The sequence below is a fragment of the Aphis gossypii genome, chromosome 3 (assembly GCF_020184175.1).
Source record: "Aphis gossypii isolate Hap1 chromosome 3, ASM2018417v2, whole genome shotgun sequence".
Lineage (NCBI taxonomy): Eukaryota > Metazoa > Arthropoda > Insecta > Hemiptera > Aphididae > Aphis > Aphis gossypii.
Genome location: NC_065532.1, coordinates 34,316,722 through 34,335,577, shown reverse-complemented (window position 1 = coordinate 34,335,577; position 18,856 = coordinate 34,316,722). Strand labels below are relative to the sequence as shown.

Here is an 18,856-nt window from a genome sequence, read left to right as displayed (position 1 = left end):
TTTAAAGTTTAAATATTATATTTTATTAATAAATACTTAGTAATTTACAACATACAACAAATACAAAATATATACCTAAATAAATGTTTCAATATACATATTATTTTTAAATTTTACAAATTAACAATTAGTTTTATTGTTAAATTCATTTCCGCAGTCTTCTATTTCATCACAAAGTGCATGGATTTTTACACACCGGCCATTTCTGAAAAAAAATAATGAATAGAGTTTTTGTTTATGTATAACATGATAATAATTATTTATAATGATTATTTAAAATATGGTTAATAACTAAAATTAATACGAATTATGAATATTAAAATTGTTAATAACTAATGTAAAAGACATTCATTATAATTTGTAAATGTATAAGTACACACATTGTATTAAATACATATATATATGTTAAATAAGTATCACATTCTAGTTTCTACAGAGGTACAGTAGTAAGTATTAATAGTCAAGCCACGCTCTACAGACGTGCGTGCGAATTGTGCAAAATTTAATATTATAATTGCAACAATATGGTGGGATATGATTATAATAATTTATTCCTATGTAAATAGTATAGGTAATCATTATCATAAAACGAAATATATTAAATAATTTTGACTAATTTATGAATCTTTTAAGAAACAATTTCTGCATCAATAAATGATGTATTATCATCTCGAAAGTCATAAGTATCGTTAAATCCAAACATATAACAGGTATACTGATTATATTATAAATCAATGGCGAATAATATTGATAAATTTTATTTTCATTCGGCAACAAGTGTTATAATGTTACATTATTATTTATTGTACTAAATTACTAAGTATAAGACAGTTGCGCAGTCCGAAAATTCTTTTAGAAACATGGTGCTCAAAACAATTCGAAGACATTCGTGTGAAGGAGCATATTCGTTCAATGCAATATCTACCTGCAAGCTTTCTCATTACTCCTGCAAGGCCCTTCACATCCTAACGGTTCGTCAGACTTGTCTGTACAGTCTGGGTATGCGTCACAAAAACGATCGTAGATCACACACTCATCGTTTGAATTACAAGCAAATTTACCGTCTTCGCAATCTAAATTTTTTTTTTGTGTGTTTATTATACTATGTATATAATATATTAATATTATTTATTTATGTAATATATGAAGTTATTTAGTTATAAATGATTTATTATTATTTCTAAATTAATTTATCACAAACACCGTTAAACGTAAATATATACTTACGAGTGCAATTCAGTTCGTCGTGGCCATTCCAGCAGTCAGACACGCCATCACACATTTTTGTCTTTAGGAAACATTGAATGCCACATCGGAAGTGTGTCTCGAGATCACATGCTAAAATCGAAAACATGCATATTATATAGTGTGTTTCTTTTGTGTATAATCATATTATAATTTATATTTTTTATATGGCAACTGGCAAGCAATATACTTACGACAATCTTTTTCGTCTGTTTGGTCTAAACAATCGTAAATACCATTACACTTTGCTTTATCCGATACGCACATGCGGTTTCCACACTCGAACTCGTTTTTAGAGCATGGCGATGTATCCACACAACTAAAACCAAAACAATAATTACATTGTAATTTATATTTTATATATTTCATTAATATTTACTGTTATATAATAAATATTTCAAATTTATTGAGAGGCAAATTATATTGACGAACATATCAACATATACCTATGATAGTATATACCTAGTCTATAGACATCTTAATAATTACATGATCCTAGCTTACTAATATATTTTGACCTGCAGTAATCTACTAGCAAAATAGATACATAAATTTCAATCCTGATTTGAAAATTTTTAATGGTGATACGTATGAAAAAGGAACATATTTTATTCCAAATTACAAACAATTTTATGTAACTTTAATTTATTGTATAACAATTGATTTCACGATTCAAAACAATTATTATTCACGATAAAACAATCATGTTTTTTTTTTTACCAGGAAGTGGCAACGTGGTCTATATGTTAGATATTTATAGGATAAGTAGGGAATGAGATGTTGTGGGTTTGAAACGGATAATGTACACAGAATAAAATAATGTGTGGGTAGGTGGTAGAAAATGATCGAACGGACATTATTTGATAATAATATCTTAAATCAAATAGGTATTCAAATTAAATAAGACGTATTATATGAAACCAGACATGACGAAGATATATAACTACAAGCTTTATAACTTAGAATAATATGTTATTCATACATAATAAAATATTCAGTATATTGATTTCACGAGATTATATTGCATTAAAATCCTACAGTATCATATAAATAGTAGTTTAAATAGGTTCTCTGTTTTACCAAATGATGATAAGATTAAAAATAAAAGATTTTAAAGATTTTACTACCTAAGAAGAGTCGAGAATATAAAAAACTATAGTAAATTTTTAGAATGAGAAAAAATGAGTGAAAAAAAAATAAGGAAATTGGATTCATACAGTATAAGCATTTGGGAAACATATAAGGATAATATAGTACTTTTCTATGAGTATATGCACATTTTGAGTACCGTAAATGATGGCAACTAAATACAAGGAACACTCTGCTCTCTGTATAGTTTGCACAGTTCTTTGAAAATATAACAAAACTTTATCAAAAATAATTGTCGACGTTTTAGCTGCTATTATATTCATTTTATCTTTCTCTTCACACCAGTTTTAATTGTTTAAGCTATACCAACTAAATAACGAATTTATTTTTATTTCTATATAATGATACAATATTGTAATTGTCTATAGTTATATTAATCATAATAATTGTTATTATATGCAAATATCACATTGTTATTATTTTATCACTTAACTTCCATCTATATATTATGAACAATTTTAAATGTTGAGCTATATACTATATAGTAGTACTTATTAAGGTGAAAGCTAATAATAAAAAAAATTAATTGTTTTAAGAATAATTTAAAAACTAATTTTAAAGAAAATTTACAAACTATTGTTTGATGTTGTGTCAAAATAAGAACTTTTATATTCTTATAATTTTGGAAAACCTGTTTGAAAAAAACTATATACTATATAAATTTGAACGGATTCACAGTCGCGTAGTATATTACGTACGAATACAAAACCAGTTTAATTTGGTATTTTATATTCCAATTAATTTAACTTAATAATAGTCATTAAGTAGTAACTACCGAATGACCAATTTTAGTGGTATTTCAAAGGAATGTTGAAATTTAAAAAATATTTCATCTTTACTTTATATAACTTTTAGACTAATTATGAATATTGTATATGACTCAGTGATCTCAATATCTATAATTATAATTATTATAAAATAACGATGACTTACGTATACGCATTTCTATGAATATTTTGACAGTATTGGGTATTTATACCGCACCGTCCACCACATCCAGTTAAATCCTTTGTATCCAAGCTTGGTAAACACTGTAGAATCCCTTCGTCACGATCGGCCAAACAGACTTCGTCATCTTTGCATTCGTCACAAATCCAATTATCTTCAACTGAAATTTTAAATAAATTTAATCGGGTATAAGATAGTACCTACGTTTTATAGAATAAAATGTTGAGAATCGAATTGTTTTATAAAGCATATAGGTACTCAGGTACTGTCAAAAATTTTTTTATTAATGTTCTATGACTGATTAAATTTACATCCTTGTTAAAATGTAATCAAAATAAATATTAAACGAGATATAGCCTAAAGCTTAAACAGATTAAATTATTGTAGTTTTATAAATTATTATTAGAATTAAACGTTTTAAAATTTTTTTCGATTATGATGAGAAATATAATAGGTTTTTTTCAGAATACTTACAATTTCTAAGCAGACGAGACCCGCCCTAACATTGTTTTATTACCCAGTTTTATATATTTTTATCTATTCCACGAAACGCATTGATTTTAATCGATATAGGTAAGCATATTATAGTAAAAGCACATTATATATAATAAACTCGTAAAACCTACCCATATTCTATAATTTTAATAAATAGGTTTGCTATTGATATCTACTATTTTAAATACGAGCAGTGTTCTTTAGGTGAAAAGTAAATTAGTGGTTTTATAGTTACCGTTTTCGGTGACTTTATTCGTCGGTGCTTGTTCAATTACTTCCTTGCTGGTCGATGTCGAAATCGGTGGCGGGACTGTGAAATATTCATCGAGGTCTGAGTTTTGTGATAGATATATTCGACAGGGCATCAGGTCCAGATCACTCTTATTTCCAGGTATTAACAAACACCGGTCTACGCTTGTCGGTTCTCGCGTGTCCCGAGTTAAACATTTTCTGGTTCTGGTAGCTACATAGTCTCCGGGATCTTCACAGCCACTCCATTCAGACCAATCAGTCCACACTCCCAACTCGCCACTCACTATTTCATAAAAATAAAACAACGTTATGGTTTTATAATATTGTAGATGTTTATAGTATTCAGTAGTTGGAAGTGCTACACAATTTATTGTAGACCGTTAATTATTTTGCTAAAAAGTAGTCTATAGTACATTTTTTTATTTTGTAACCCATTCCAACTGTTTAACTTTAAATTTTTCAATACTTCTAAAGTTATTTTATCTGATGAAATTAATAAACAAGTACTAATTTATTTATTTACTTTGAAATCCAATAGATTGAACGTCCACGCTGTAGTTTCCTAGCCAAGTATGTCCATGTTGTATGCGAAGAGTTTTAAGGAATGCAATACCGATCTGCCCAATGCCGATCGCAGACTCGGGTTCTTGAGAGAACTTGATCTCACACTGTACTTGAACACCTTTTGCTTGGCCGGGACTTAGATCAATCACCTCACAGCCATCATACCAAGGTGACAGTTCACTGTTTCTGAACGTGTCGTCCAACTATAATAAAAACAGTTTAGTTACATTTTACAGTCGCTTATACGAACAATAATAGAATGAAATACAATGATAAACGTACTAACTATAGTAACTACTATACTATAAAGAGATAATATTTATAGTTACCTGAGTCGTAATATTGGCACTTAGTGCTAAAAACTCGGTGGAGTTTCTATCCACAAAGCCTATCGTGTACGGGATATTTGTGATTTGAAATTCTCCTTCTACTACTAATGGATATTTCTCTTTATGTGGAACTGTAAAAATATAAAATAAAAAGATTTAAAAATGAATGCAAAATACTTAAATTATTTATTTTAATATACTAGCACGAACGCGTTATAAAATAATATATAATGATTTTTTTTTTTAAATTTTAATCAACGGTGATGGTCAGTGTACGACGAGACAAGTAAAAAAAAAGGTTTGGAAAAACTCACGATATACGATGATCTGCCTATTAATTATTAATATCGACGGACGACGTATACTCATAATATACCTACTCATAAAATATACGATTATACCTATTACTATTGGTTTTTGGTCAGGCGTGCGTACGTGCTCGTTGAAAATTAATATCTCTACACTATCGGCCTCGGGCGATGAATTAAAAGATGCTTGTATTATATTAAAAATATTGTATAATAGTATAATATATCTGTAGTACACAGAACTTGCAATATCGAATATTTCGTGAGCGGTTTATATAAAAAAAAAATAATAATAAATAAAAACACCCGGAGAACCTAGTTTTTACGGGTAATTTGTTTTCATCAATAGCGTTATGTTTTTCAATTGAAACACGACGGTCTAAATCGGCATTGCGCATTATATATATATTATATATATACAATATATATATTATATTCATCAGTTCCTATTCACTATTCAGTACTCATATACTTATATTTATACGTACGTATATAATGAACAATAATACACTACACACGTGCATCCTACACAAAATGTATTATTTGTGCACTATCGATATTTCGGTATCAATCGATCTCGGTACGTAATCTGATTGATCTATACGTCTATAATACGGTGCGTGGTACATTATGTGCGTTCTACCCATTGTGTTGTCTAAATCGAATTATATACGTATTTATTATTATATGGCATATTGTAGCGGATCGCGCGTTCATGTCTTCGTTTGATGTACACAATAATAATATAGTAATACACGCACAATACTGCGGGTAGGTATACTACGCTGTAGACAAACGCGTATATTATATACAATAATATCATTATGTGTCTAAATACGAGGGCGCCATACGGTTGCTCGTGGCAGGGAGTGGACCAACATCATTTCCTCTCTCCACGATTCGAGGATTTCACGCGGAATTAAAATACGCCTGCAGATGTATGTGTGTTGATTGTAATTTTTGAAAACAAGCGTAGTCAATGCAGTATACGCGCATGAATATATTACACGATATAGTATAATCTTTGTATATTGGATCATCTGTCTAGTTAGTAGTTATCTGTAATACCTAACTTTAATTTTCTATAGCCGAGTATACAATATTATTATGTAAATTAAAGCCTTGATGGGTATACGACTAAATAGCTTCTCGCGATAAACTCTTAATTTCTGTACATGAATTCATTTCATATAGTAATCTATTAGATTCTTATTATCGCAATCATTGTTAATATTATTTTTTTATACTTTAGAAATAAAGGATATGAATAAATCCTAATTCCAACTTCCAACAGAAATAAGGCAATTTAGGGTTGAAGTTTTAATTACCTAATCTCATATTTTTCAGTAACGATTCCTTGGATTTTGTTTCAAAAACCGACCCAGCAATTACCCATATTTTATAAAGCGTAAACGCCGCAGCTCCAGATTCTGGGCAGCTGCTTCACCCAAAGGGAACTCATAATTTACGCATTACTTTATAAATAGCACGCCCCACGTTTGGACGTCACGCACACGTACATATTATTTTATTGTATAGCCATAGTGTATAGTGACGGAACACTGATATATTAGAATTTTACAAGAGACCCGTTTTTAATATAATACTATTCAATATTGTAAAATACAATACCTCTGCCCGTTTAAATGAAAATTCCTATTTTCATATTATGATCACCATCGACGTTAGCTAATGGGTATTATGAATGGTACGACTTACGGATTAATACTTTAATATTATACTTTAGTGAATCATAAATGTGTTTAATGATTTTAATTCAAATGTTATATGACGATAAGTATGATTGGAAATAATTAGTAATTTTTTTACTATTCATCAGTTCATCACATATTATTACGTCCCGAAAGTACTGGGTATATTTAATTATTCGCATTTATAGTAATTTAGGATTAACATAATAGTAATGTTCAAATACGATATGGATAAATGTCCAGATGTTTGTTAACAACCCGAATACGGACTGGTAAATGTAATAATTTACTCGCAAAGTTATACTATATGTAGGTACATTATGATTTTAGCCGTCGCGTCGTCGAATCACAGACATACTCGTTGCCTGTAGGTATACCAATTACCAACTATATACCTAAACTTATTATTATAATATCGTACGAAATAATTCATTATACATATAATATAATATTTTCTGCTCCTACTTTTAAATACAATATTATTATACATCGTCTGCAGACGATATAAAGCACACGCTCGTCGGCGTACCTATATATTATATTACGCATAATTTTCCCATATAGGTACCTTGTATTCTAGTGATGTACAACAGCACGCTGGTGGTGAGGCATATGAGAGCCGTGAAGAACAGGAACGTGTACAGAACGAACATGTTGGTGTGGCACATGGTCCTGGGCGGCGAATTGCACTTATGCAAATGCGGTATGTCCGAGGGCGGCTGCCAGCAGGTACACCGCTTGCCGGGCTGTTGCCGGGTCGCCGGTTGGAATGCGGCCGGCGTGGGCGTCGTCACTACCGCGGCGGCGTTGGTGGCTGCGGCTGTGCCGGTGGTTCCGTAGGCGCGTGGGTCGTAGATCGTGGACACCGCGGTGCCGGTGCCGCCGCGGCCGCCCGTGTTGTCCTTACCGGACAATAACCTCGCGGCCAAACACTCGTTGGCCATCCGCTGGCCCTCCTCCGGGTTGTAAGCCGGGTTTTCCATTGTGTTGTGATTTCGACGGTGGTGACAAGTCCGCTGCAGGAGCACCGATCGTCTGAAACAGTCGTCGAGTAAAGATTATTTTAAATCATATCATCGTTAACCCCGTATAAAACAGTATAATATTGTGTGGTCATTATTGTGTAAGTCGGGTGACGAATATCAAGTAAATCGGAAGGGAAAGGGTTGATATCGCTCTTAGGACATATATACGAAATACGCGCCTATATATAACGTATATTAAGTGCAGTCGGAGACTAAAACGCTATTATAATTATAAACCGACGTAAGGAGTAATATATCTTTGAAATAGTATAATGTATTTCAATAACGGGGAGGAGATTTAAGACTTCTCGATAGCCCCCCCCCCCCACGGATTTGGTCCGTCTTCGCTTGTATATATACGTCATAATAATAATATCATAATATATCATATAGTCGGACGTGACGTTTACAATTCATAATATTATATGTTATACACTATATTTTTATACGGGCGTTCGATCCTATCTCGGGTTCAGCGACTCTCATTTTATACGCACACACTCCTGTATAGACGACATAATATAATAGTAAATAATAATAGTAATATTATATACTGCTCCTATTTATGTTTATATATACATATATATACCACTTGCTGAGGGGAAAATGGAAAACCACCGTCTCGCGTGTATTAAAACGGTAACGTGGCGCCGCCGGTGGAAATTTTCGTTCCGATAATCGTGGACATCACACTAGCATTGTGATCAACTATATTATAGTAGGTACATGAATGAAACGTCAAAAATCCTATTGTCGAGTTTATTATTATTTTTTTTTATTCAATGGGTCATTAAATCGTTGCCCGGTCATATAGTCGTAAAGTACATGTGTCGACCAGAATAATGACTGAGAGTAAATATGGAATTTTTCACGTGGGTGTGTGATCGTCTGAACGAAAACATCACAATAATAATATATACATTATAATATACCTTATATACATATTATATGCCCACTACCACACCACCATAATGCCGGTCTTATGGCGTGTTCATGGGCAATGTCCAAGAGACGTCTCTCGATTTGCATAAATAACACATTTACGAGTCAATATATATACCCATATGAACACTACGCATATGTATATGTATATATGCTGTACGGTTCATAGTTGTTGTTGTTTTTTTATTTTTTATTTTTTTTATTTATTTATTTAAATTGTTGTTTAGGATATTCATTAAGCGCCGAACACGTTTTAACTCTTAGCCGTGAGTGAGTCCGCAAATTAAATAAAAAGAATCTGAAGAAAACCCGAGACGTTTTATTAAGTGCCGGGGTCGTTTAAACATTTAATCGGCCGGTTATTTAACGTGAACAACTGACTATCCCTTGTATTTTTAATGACATATAAAAATTGTACAAATAAAATTTCTCCGTAAACGTATAGATTTATAGGTAGGTAGTGACCGATGCACCTCGAACGTCTTTGCTGCGGACCGAAAAAAATATCTTCAGGCGTCTACGGAAGATAAAAAACGACGAATGACTAATGATGACGTCCGTGAGAGTCTATTTTATTAATATTAAAACAGTAAAAGTTCATTGAATTTTTTTTCGTTGTTGTTTTATCACTATATGAATGATTATATTATGCAAGAAACCAATTAATTATTGTTTACGAAGAAAATCGCGAGACCTGCGATTGCTGCAATACATCACATATTATATTAATACATTAAAGTTAAACGGAATAAATATATTTACTATATTAATTATAAAAATAGAATATCAAGTAGCAATAAACTAATGTAATAGCACATAATATTCGCACGTTCTTAGAGATGACCAACAACAGTTAAATAATTTAATAACATTATTAATTTCAAATTTAATATCGAATATAGGTATATAGATGTATAATAATGTTAAGTGTGTTGTTTCAATCATACGTGTATATAAGTCATAGAAAAATAAATCTAGACTTTTTTTAATAAGAATTTTACGTTTCATAATGTATCCCATTATACTTATTCAGCTACTATAATTTAATTAATTACACCAGTTTCAGTGAATAAAAATAATGAAACTATTACTTATTTTGTGATTTCAATCCTAGAAAATAAATTAACGGCATTACATAATTATATAGGCCAAAAATTAATCTAGCCACCATTAAAACTGCTTTGAAAATAACCATAAAATCATGTATATGCATGAATACGATAAAAATACAATATTAATATGCTGAATATACTGCATGACGTTCTATAGCAATTATTGACCGTTTACTCGTATAAAAAACGAGACTATTTTTATTAGTTTATACAGCATATACGTTCTAGAACAAGTTATTTTTATTTGTTTAAATATTAATTTTAAAATATTATTTAATTGAATATGAATCTATAAAGAAAGCCAACAAGTAAAATAGAGTAAGGAATTGTAACATTAGAAAATTCTCAATAAGCATTGTAGTAATAATATGGTGTACTGGCGTGTAACGTACTTACGGGTACTTAACTTAATAATTGTTGTTTTAGAGAAACTGTTGTAAAGAAATTTGTTTAGATCTTATTTACTTTGGATCATTTTGGCAAAAAAAAACCGTTGTATTTCTTTAAATGTTTTATAAATACTTGGTTTGACTATAAAAATATAAAATAAACATTTATTTTAAATGAATAGCTTATTGTTACATTTGAAATAAAAATAAATACATATAATATATTATACAATATAATATAGTAGATAAAAAGGCTCTTTTCAGAGGGAAATATTATTGCATCAAATTCTCTTTAAGAATTTCCGGAATTGTATTTTTAAATGTGAAAAAAGGTAGCAATTTTGTTTCTTTTTTTTTTTACAAAATAATTCAGTGCAAAAAAAACATAGGTGGTCCCTAACATCCAGGTAGATCGAGTTCTGAAAACCATTGTTCTCTAAATTTCACACGCCATACTATACCTCTGGGATCATAAGTCATGAATCGTTAGAGACTGACAATAATAACTGTTAACTTCCTACTTTGTTGGTAATGTCATTTAAGTATATGTTTGGCACCACATGCACTCAATTGTAGAAACGAAATTAACATCAACGCATTATTATTAATGATTATTTGTATAATATTCTTTATACAGGACATTAAGACCCTACTTCATTGAATTCAATTTAAGTCATTTTATTATACATAGTGATTATTTTTTTTATACTTAAATATTATAATTATTTAAATATACAGTTTAAATGACACTGTAGAAATTAAATAATATACTATGAAAAATTTATCGATCGTTAAATCATGAAAATGATTTTAGTTAATTTCAAACAAATTATTTATTATTTTAATATTATATGATGCAACGGTAAAAAAAAATTAAACAAAAATAATAATAAAGTAATTTACTGATATAAAATAATTAATATAATAATTAAAGTGTTTTCCAAAATATTTTACTATGTCTTCAACTCTTCATGACTTCATGAGTTATATTGTCTTTACTGTATAAAAACTGTTTTTCCCTAAGTATTATTAATCATGACAGACTGTGTAAACTATGATTTTATAACACTCTAGTATAATTTAATTTTTTACCGATTTTTATATGTACCTATTACGGCATTAAAGAATACATTTAATTATAATTTATATAATTTTTTTTTAAAAAAATGTACATAAAATTAATAAAATAAATACATACCTATCTTTGTAAAATATCGTTAAATTAATAAATTAACGTAATGTCTAGGTATTACTTTGAATTAACCTACCTATTTTTAAAATGTGCAGAAATAATATTTAGAACTTAACCTGATTTAAAATTTAAAATACCAACATGATACTTTTATGACTAATATAAGTTATATACAAATAAAACGACTTATTAGTAGATATTTTTTATTAGTCATTCTAGTGTTATTACTCTCGAAAACCAAGTAGCTTAGATTTAAATAAGTTTATTGTCATAAAAAATAAAATTAATATTTGTTATTTCTATAATTCATATTTTCCTAATTCTATTTCACTTAAATAGGTACGTATATGTATATATATTATATGTTTTATAACTTTTAAACAATGTAATTTGCATGTAAACAACTGCCTTTTTTTTAAGAGTGAGTATAAAATTACTTTGTATTACATACGGTAATCGATAATTAAATACTTAACAATTAGGGTTTGTCAGTTACAGTTAGAATGTTATTATTTTTAAGACAATGAAACATAAAAGATGTAATTATCTACTAATCATTGTATTTCTAACAATAGAATAGTGAGAACATTTTCAATTGACTCTGTGAAACTTATCAATAAATTAATGTTTTTCAAAAGTATGATTAGTTTAAAAAATAAGTAGGTTTGCCTACGTATACTTATAACAATATTGAAATAAATTACTACAAGCATAATGCAATGTAAAAAAAAAAAAATAAAAATGTTAGTAACAGGTTTTAATAGATTTAAAAATATACATGTATTCAGTACTTCAATTGTTTGAGAAATATTTTGTGAAATTGTTGACACTAATGAAGTAGAGGATATGTTACCTCACAAAGATTATGAATATTTAGAATATTTTATACTTTATAATAATAAAAAATAATGAGATTTTTTTAATAAGATATTCTAATAAAACTGTTTATGCTAAGAAATATTAGATAATGTGGTTACTGCTACTTAAATAATATATTTATAAGTTCGAAGATGTAGTTAATTAAATCAATTATTATATTATCTACATTTATTATTTATTTATAAATATATATTTTTTAATTTGAGGCATTTACATTTTTAAATGCCATTTTTTTTATCCGATAATAATTATTATAATTAAAAATAATAATTAATAAGTTAGATTTTTAAATAACAGTTTTTAATCTGCAGTATCATATTTATGGGAGTAGATAAAACAAATTGATTTACTCCTTTTACTTTATTATTCATTATTAAATGTTTATAATATTTTTATAATTATGATATTATAATAAGGTTCAATACCATATACCTAATTTAAAAATTAAAATTTTATTTTCATTTTTGTTAGTTAGTATATAATGTTTGCAATACTTATAACCTATGTCCTATATTATAAGTTAAAAATTATAATCAATACTACCTATATAATAATCACTGTTACAAATTTACCAACATATCTGACGTCATTAATTCCATGATGTAACCATTAGCAACGAAAAAAGGATAACAAAAACTATATAATATAATAATTTACTTGATTTAATAATCAGAATATAATATATGCGGAAACAGAATTACTGCCTATACTATTTAGCACCTAGTTAGAAACTATAGTGATTCGTATTATTTTTTTAAGATAGGGTGGAACAAAATAAAAATGTAAATCAAAGGTAACATATAAAAAATCGTAAAAAATATTTATGAAGATATGAAGATAATAAAAAAAAATCATTCAAATAAAGTATTGATTTTTTTGTGTATGGTACATATTATTATGCATTTACCAATTAAACATTTTAATTACGAAAAACATAAATTTATTTAGATTATATAAAAATGATCAATGTCATTGTTCGTTTATTAAATGCAGAAAAATATGTTGTTAATTATCCTTAAATTTATTTTTAAAACCATTTTTTTAACCATTTTTTAATTATATGAGATAATTAAAATATATTACTTGGTTCTTTAATGAAGTTTTATGACTATTATGAGTAACTTTAATAAATTATAATTGTAGATATCAAAAATACATATATATTTGTATAAAATATAATATATAGGTATATGTATGACGTGTTAGTTATAATCGTATCATAAATAAGCGCCATGTTATGCATAAAGCGATGTAGTACTGTATAATAATATATATATATATCATCAAACCACCTTTATAAATATACGCTTAAATAACATAGTCAATGATTTTTTTATTAAATAGGTACTCTATGAAATCAATACGAAAATTTAGATTGTAAATGTATCGTATTCATTAATTTCTGCATACATGTATATTTTTGTACCTATGTATGACCATTGACCAATGACCTAATAAGTATTTTTAATGTAGGAGTTAGCTTTCCAGTGTTATCTATGAACATTAAAATATTATTATGCATCATATTTATAGAAAAATATTGTTGTTCTTAACTAAGATAACAACCAATTATTTTTTATTTAATACAAACTGATTTACATTTGTTAAAAAAAATTGTATTTATTTTACACATTTTTGCAACTTAGTTAAATAAGTATAGTTTTTGAGCAGAAATCTATTTATACACATTAATTTTACACACTCTAACATCTCGAACCATTTGAATCAATTATCATGCATACATCAAATACTTATTGTTAAAAGGTTATTAGGGTACTTATGGGTTATGACTTTATGAGGTATACCTAACCTAACCTATAGGTATACAACCTATATGGGTATACATATAACTTGTATACAATTTAAATTTAATTGAATAAAAATACATTTTATAAACAATGAACGATCAATAACATTTAATGAATACACAAATAATGATTATGAAAAAAAAAATCAAACTTTAATGTTGATATATTATATATTATAAAATATTTAGATACTAACAGCTTTAATGTTAAAAAATAGAGCAATATATACATAAGGTTTTTTGGATTTTAAAACAATACCTATGTTATGTCATGTGCTGAACGTATATTACAGGTACATCAATATTATTATACTTGAGTATATGTGTACAATAAATCATAGAACCAACCTTTAACTAGGAGTTTTAAATACAATAACTTTTTGATAACTCATTTTGTAAATAAACAAACTAGATTAGAATAAAATTCTACAATAATAATATTGATAGTTATTAAATAAATTATTATTAGTTATCGAATGATAAAATTTTAATTTAACTTTATAAAAATTAAACAATTTGAATACATTATAAAACTAAATTCAGTGAGATAAAGTTAACATAATGTCGAATTTAAAACTTAATGATGTTGAGTTAGTGTGTATAAACAACCGGTGTGTATAATATATCAATAAATTAATAACTCAAATTACAAAATGGCAAGAAAAAAATAGAAACGCAATGCCGAGTGGACAATCAAAAATGTCTCAGACATTCCACGAAATCATACATGTCTGAACCTGCGTGTGTTCAAAAATTTACATATTTTTTTTATACGTTCAATAATCCGTATCCGTCTATATGCGAGACATTGTATTCTCATTTCTCACGAGACATATACAGTTTAGTCACGTAAACCTTAATCCCCCAATAATGTCTATTGTATTATTAATGTTTTGTTTTTTTAATGATTATGTGTGAATCATAGAGTAGCAGATTTTTATTTAGATAAATTAACAAGCCACCAAAATTATAACACCCGATAACTTTTTCACCTTTTTATCCAACCCCGTACAGTGCCCAACTGTGCATAGACTCGAGTGTATAGACATTAAATTTACAATCTACTTAGCAAGGTTAAAATTAATACATTTAAATATTATAACTATTATAAAATGTTATTTCGATTATTATTACACGGATAAGCGAATTATGGTAAAATTTTATAATATACCATAATAATAATTCATGAAATTATATTAAACTAAATCTTACCTAGCGTGGTGATGGCAACTAAGTATGTGTGTGGCCAAAATTGGCGTTTGCGATTATTCAATGATCGCTTGAGGATCTTCTTCCATTCTCACAGATAGTCGATGGCGATAAAAAAAAAAAAATTAATGCCAAAAAAAAATCACTGCGCGTATGTAATAGGACGACTGACGTTATAACCGTACGATATCGAGTTAAGCTAACACAAACCGTTTTGAAAAAAAAAAATTGATAATCACAATAGATCGGTCGGCGCGCGTACTGTGTACATTAACAAGGTATGTCGACGACGACGTTGTATTGCGATGTTGCGGGTCGTGAGTGAAATAACCAACTGAACCGAACCGGCCATGCACCGGATGGAACTACCGCCGCCGCCGCTGCCGCCACCACCACCGCCACTCACGCCCCTGCCACGACACAGCGGTTGGCTCCTTCGTAGAATGTTATTAATGCGTTCCTAAATACGACAAAACACCTGTGTATATACAGCACACCACCTGGTACCCCCCTACCAACCCCCCCGACCATTCATGGCCACACACATCTTCCCCCTCATTCGTCACCGACGATGACAATATACCTTTTGGTTTGGACTTAGGCGCCGTTCGCACTCGCAAACTGCACCACAAGATGAACAGAAATAAATGAACTGGTCGTATGGACGCAGGTAACCCGTATCGTATGTAATAGGTAAATAGTATATCGTGCGTAGGCGTTGTATAACACACCAAAACACTTTTATCAACTGCACAAGAATAGAAACAAAATGTTATGTATTGGTTTTATTTTTAATATTATTAACCGGAATTCGTGTATACAAAAACAATGTTTTTTAACAAACGCTGTTATGTACGGATTTTAAAAAACATTGCTCTCTTTTTATAGTATACCCTTATTTATACGTCGTAGCCGATGTTATATATTTATTTATTATGTATACAACATATACGATATTTAATGGGATTTTTAAGGAATTTGTTTGTCCATACGCCCTGTACCGTCAGCTGTTAGCTCACTGCGGCAGTTCAATTACCGGGCACACGCGATTTGGGAGGAGTTACGAACGGAACAGGGAGGTCTTCCTGTCGAATGGAGCCTGCACGGCGGATCCCGCCTAATCCCCCGGTCGGCTCAGGTATATAATAATACATTATATTTCGGTACACGGTGGTAACTCGTGCCCGTACAAAACACGTTAGACCCACTAAAACGCGCGTTCACACTTGGAAGTCTGATTGCTTCAATGCTGTCAACTATGATGTATTTACATAATATTACAGTTGTTATGGATTTATTGGGTACCCTATATATATATATAAATATATGGTGTTCAAATCAGCCCTTTTCGTCTCTCTACCTACCTACCGATTTATTGCGTGTGCAAAAAAATGGAAAACGGACGTGGATTGAATATATATAATACCTTATTTTATGCGTACTATAAAAATTAAACCAGGAGCGGCGGAAAGACTTTAACACGAAATCGTCTCCGCGTGCACGGTAAACGGCTTTAACAAAACAAACGAAATAAACTCCACGACGTTCCGCGTATACCTCCAGCGCAGCCGACTCGTGTGCGAACGTCGCCCTCAGCGCATATAGTAGTCATAACACGCTACCCGATTTCCTGTGGTGTCCACCGGATGTTCTTTTGTGTCCCGGCAACACGCGGCGGTGGCAGCAGCAGCAGCAGCAGCAGCCTCATCCCCCCTCGTCACTACACCACCACCACCTATATGCGTATAGGTTCACTACGGTTTTGTATGTACGATGCGGAGGAGAGAAGAAAAAAACTTATTAAAAAAAAGAAGAAAAGAAATTACGTGCGGATGACTCAATGACTGTGTCGGCGGCGGCGGTCCTATCCGATTTCATCGGTGCGCAGAGAATCCGAAACCGATCATTAGGCTCCGGCGGATCGTGACCCACCGCGTGGTTATGAATGGTAAGGGTGGGGGAGCGTACCGGTGCTAAACGCGCGCGCGGCATCGAATCCAAATAAGCTGATTAAGCAAACGTAGGGTATAGGCAATAGACATATAATATATAGGTACTATATATAATACATATATATATATAGGTGCATTCAATATTGTATTAAGGTATGATATACACCTATATAATTCAGGTACGACACACCGTAGGGATTTTCGCGTTGATGTCCCTAACTTCCCGTACCGTCTAGACGTAAGTCAGGCACGTATACAGTGTGTTTGGTAACGCTGCCTTACAAATATTTTCTGAAATCCGTCATTATTATATAATATTATGATATATACTCGTATATGTAACTCACGTGTGAATGTGTGATCAAAAGAAAATCGAAAAATCTCATTTGTCAAAACAGCGCGGTTTCGAATATTAATCCTATATGTCATCGTTGAATTTTAATTTTATGACAGATTTAAACTGATAAAGCGATTTTTCAATCACGAAAATCCTGCACTACTTAACACGAACGATTATAAAATGTTAATTGATTTACTACAAATTACAATGGACTGTTTACTGCGGTATTCGCTTTAAATAGATTTACCTATGCGAAGCTTATTATATTTGAATCGATGAGACAACGTCCGCGAGTATTCACTAACACTGTTCAATCCAGACAATTTCTCTGGGAGGCTAACTTTTTCTTTCATTGATTTGAATGGTGATACAGTCAGTAGATAGTTCCTATACCGGCAATATGATATAAAAACATTGATATAAATAAATTATATTTTATTGAACGCCATTAGGTGCGGTAATCGTAACGAGTATTGTACATTTAATAAATAGGTACATTTTGTCGCCGGCCCCCCCCTGAAGTATACCCGGATTTAACACAGTTCACTAATATACATATTAAATTTTAGAAATACGTATATAAGTAGTTGTTGATTTATTTAATTCGCACTGCAGGAGGCTGAATACAAATATGTACTTTAGTTGCCAGGAGTCTGTAGACACGTATCACCCTGTATAGCGTGTATATTATGAACGGAGACGGGAAACAATAATATAATATAATATACCGCACTGATAAAAAATAATAAATAATAATAATAATACGTGTGTATCATATGGGTAGGTTTATTACACACACACACACATATATATATATATATAATATGTGTGTGTGTATTTGGGCGTTCTGTATACACGCGCATGCGTCTATTATATTATACCTGCAGTGATTCGGAGACGACAGAGTAATAAATCGCGTGTATACTACGTTTTACCTTCTTTTTTTTCGCCCGTTCCTTTCTTCGTCCTCCAAATTTCGTTTTTTCGTTTTTCCTATGTGACGCCGC

At 30.1% G+C, this 18,856-nt stretch overlaps 1 protein-coding gene across 2 annotated transcripts; it reads right to left on the bottom strand.

Annotated features, from left to right (window-relative positions):
* On the bottom strand, window positions 1-15,937 carry LOC114121091 (low-density lipoprotein receptor-related protein 1-like). Of its 2 annotated transcripts, XM_027983256.2 has the most exons (10): window positions 15,561-15,937; window positions 7,571-8,037; window positions 4,983-5,113; window positions 4,613-4,856; window positions 4,073-4,372; window positions 3,328-3,502; window positions 1,440-1,564; window positions 1,228-1,338; window positions 926-1,073; window positions 1-205 (listed from the first exon to the last, which is right to left on the bottom strand). In XM_027983256.2, the coding sequence occupies exons 2-10, from the start codon at window positions 7,983-7,985 to the stop codon at window positions 121-123; spliced, it is 1,734 nt and encodes a 577-aa protein (XP_027839057.2). In that variant the 5' UTR covers window positions 7,986-8,037; window positions 15,561-15,937; the 3' UTR covers window positions 1-120. The 2 variants fall into 2 exon arrangements, with proteins under 2 accessions (XP_027839057.2, XP_027839059.2); XM_027983258.2 differs by lacking the exon at window positions 926-1,073 and having other exon boundaries at window positions 15,561-15,927.
* Window positions 15,938-18,856: the final 2,919 nt, after the last annotated feature.

Coding starts and splice junctions, on each gene's coding strand:
- LOC114121091 (XM_027983256.2), bottom strand. CDS start 7,985: ATGGAAAACCCGGCTTACAACCCGGAGGAGGGCCAGCGGATGGCCAAC. Junction 5,114..7,570: donor GTACATCACTAGAATACAAG/GTACCTATATGG, acceptor ATATTTTTACAG/TTCCACATAAAGAGAAATAT. Junction 3,503..4,072: donor GAATAAAGTCACCGAAAACG/GTAACTATAAAA, acceptor TTAAAATTTCAG/TTGAAGATAATTGGATTTGT.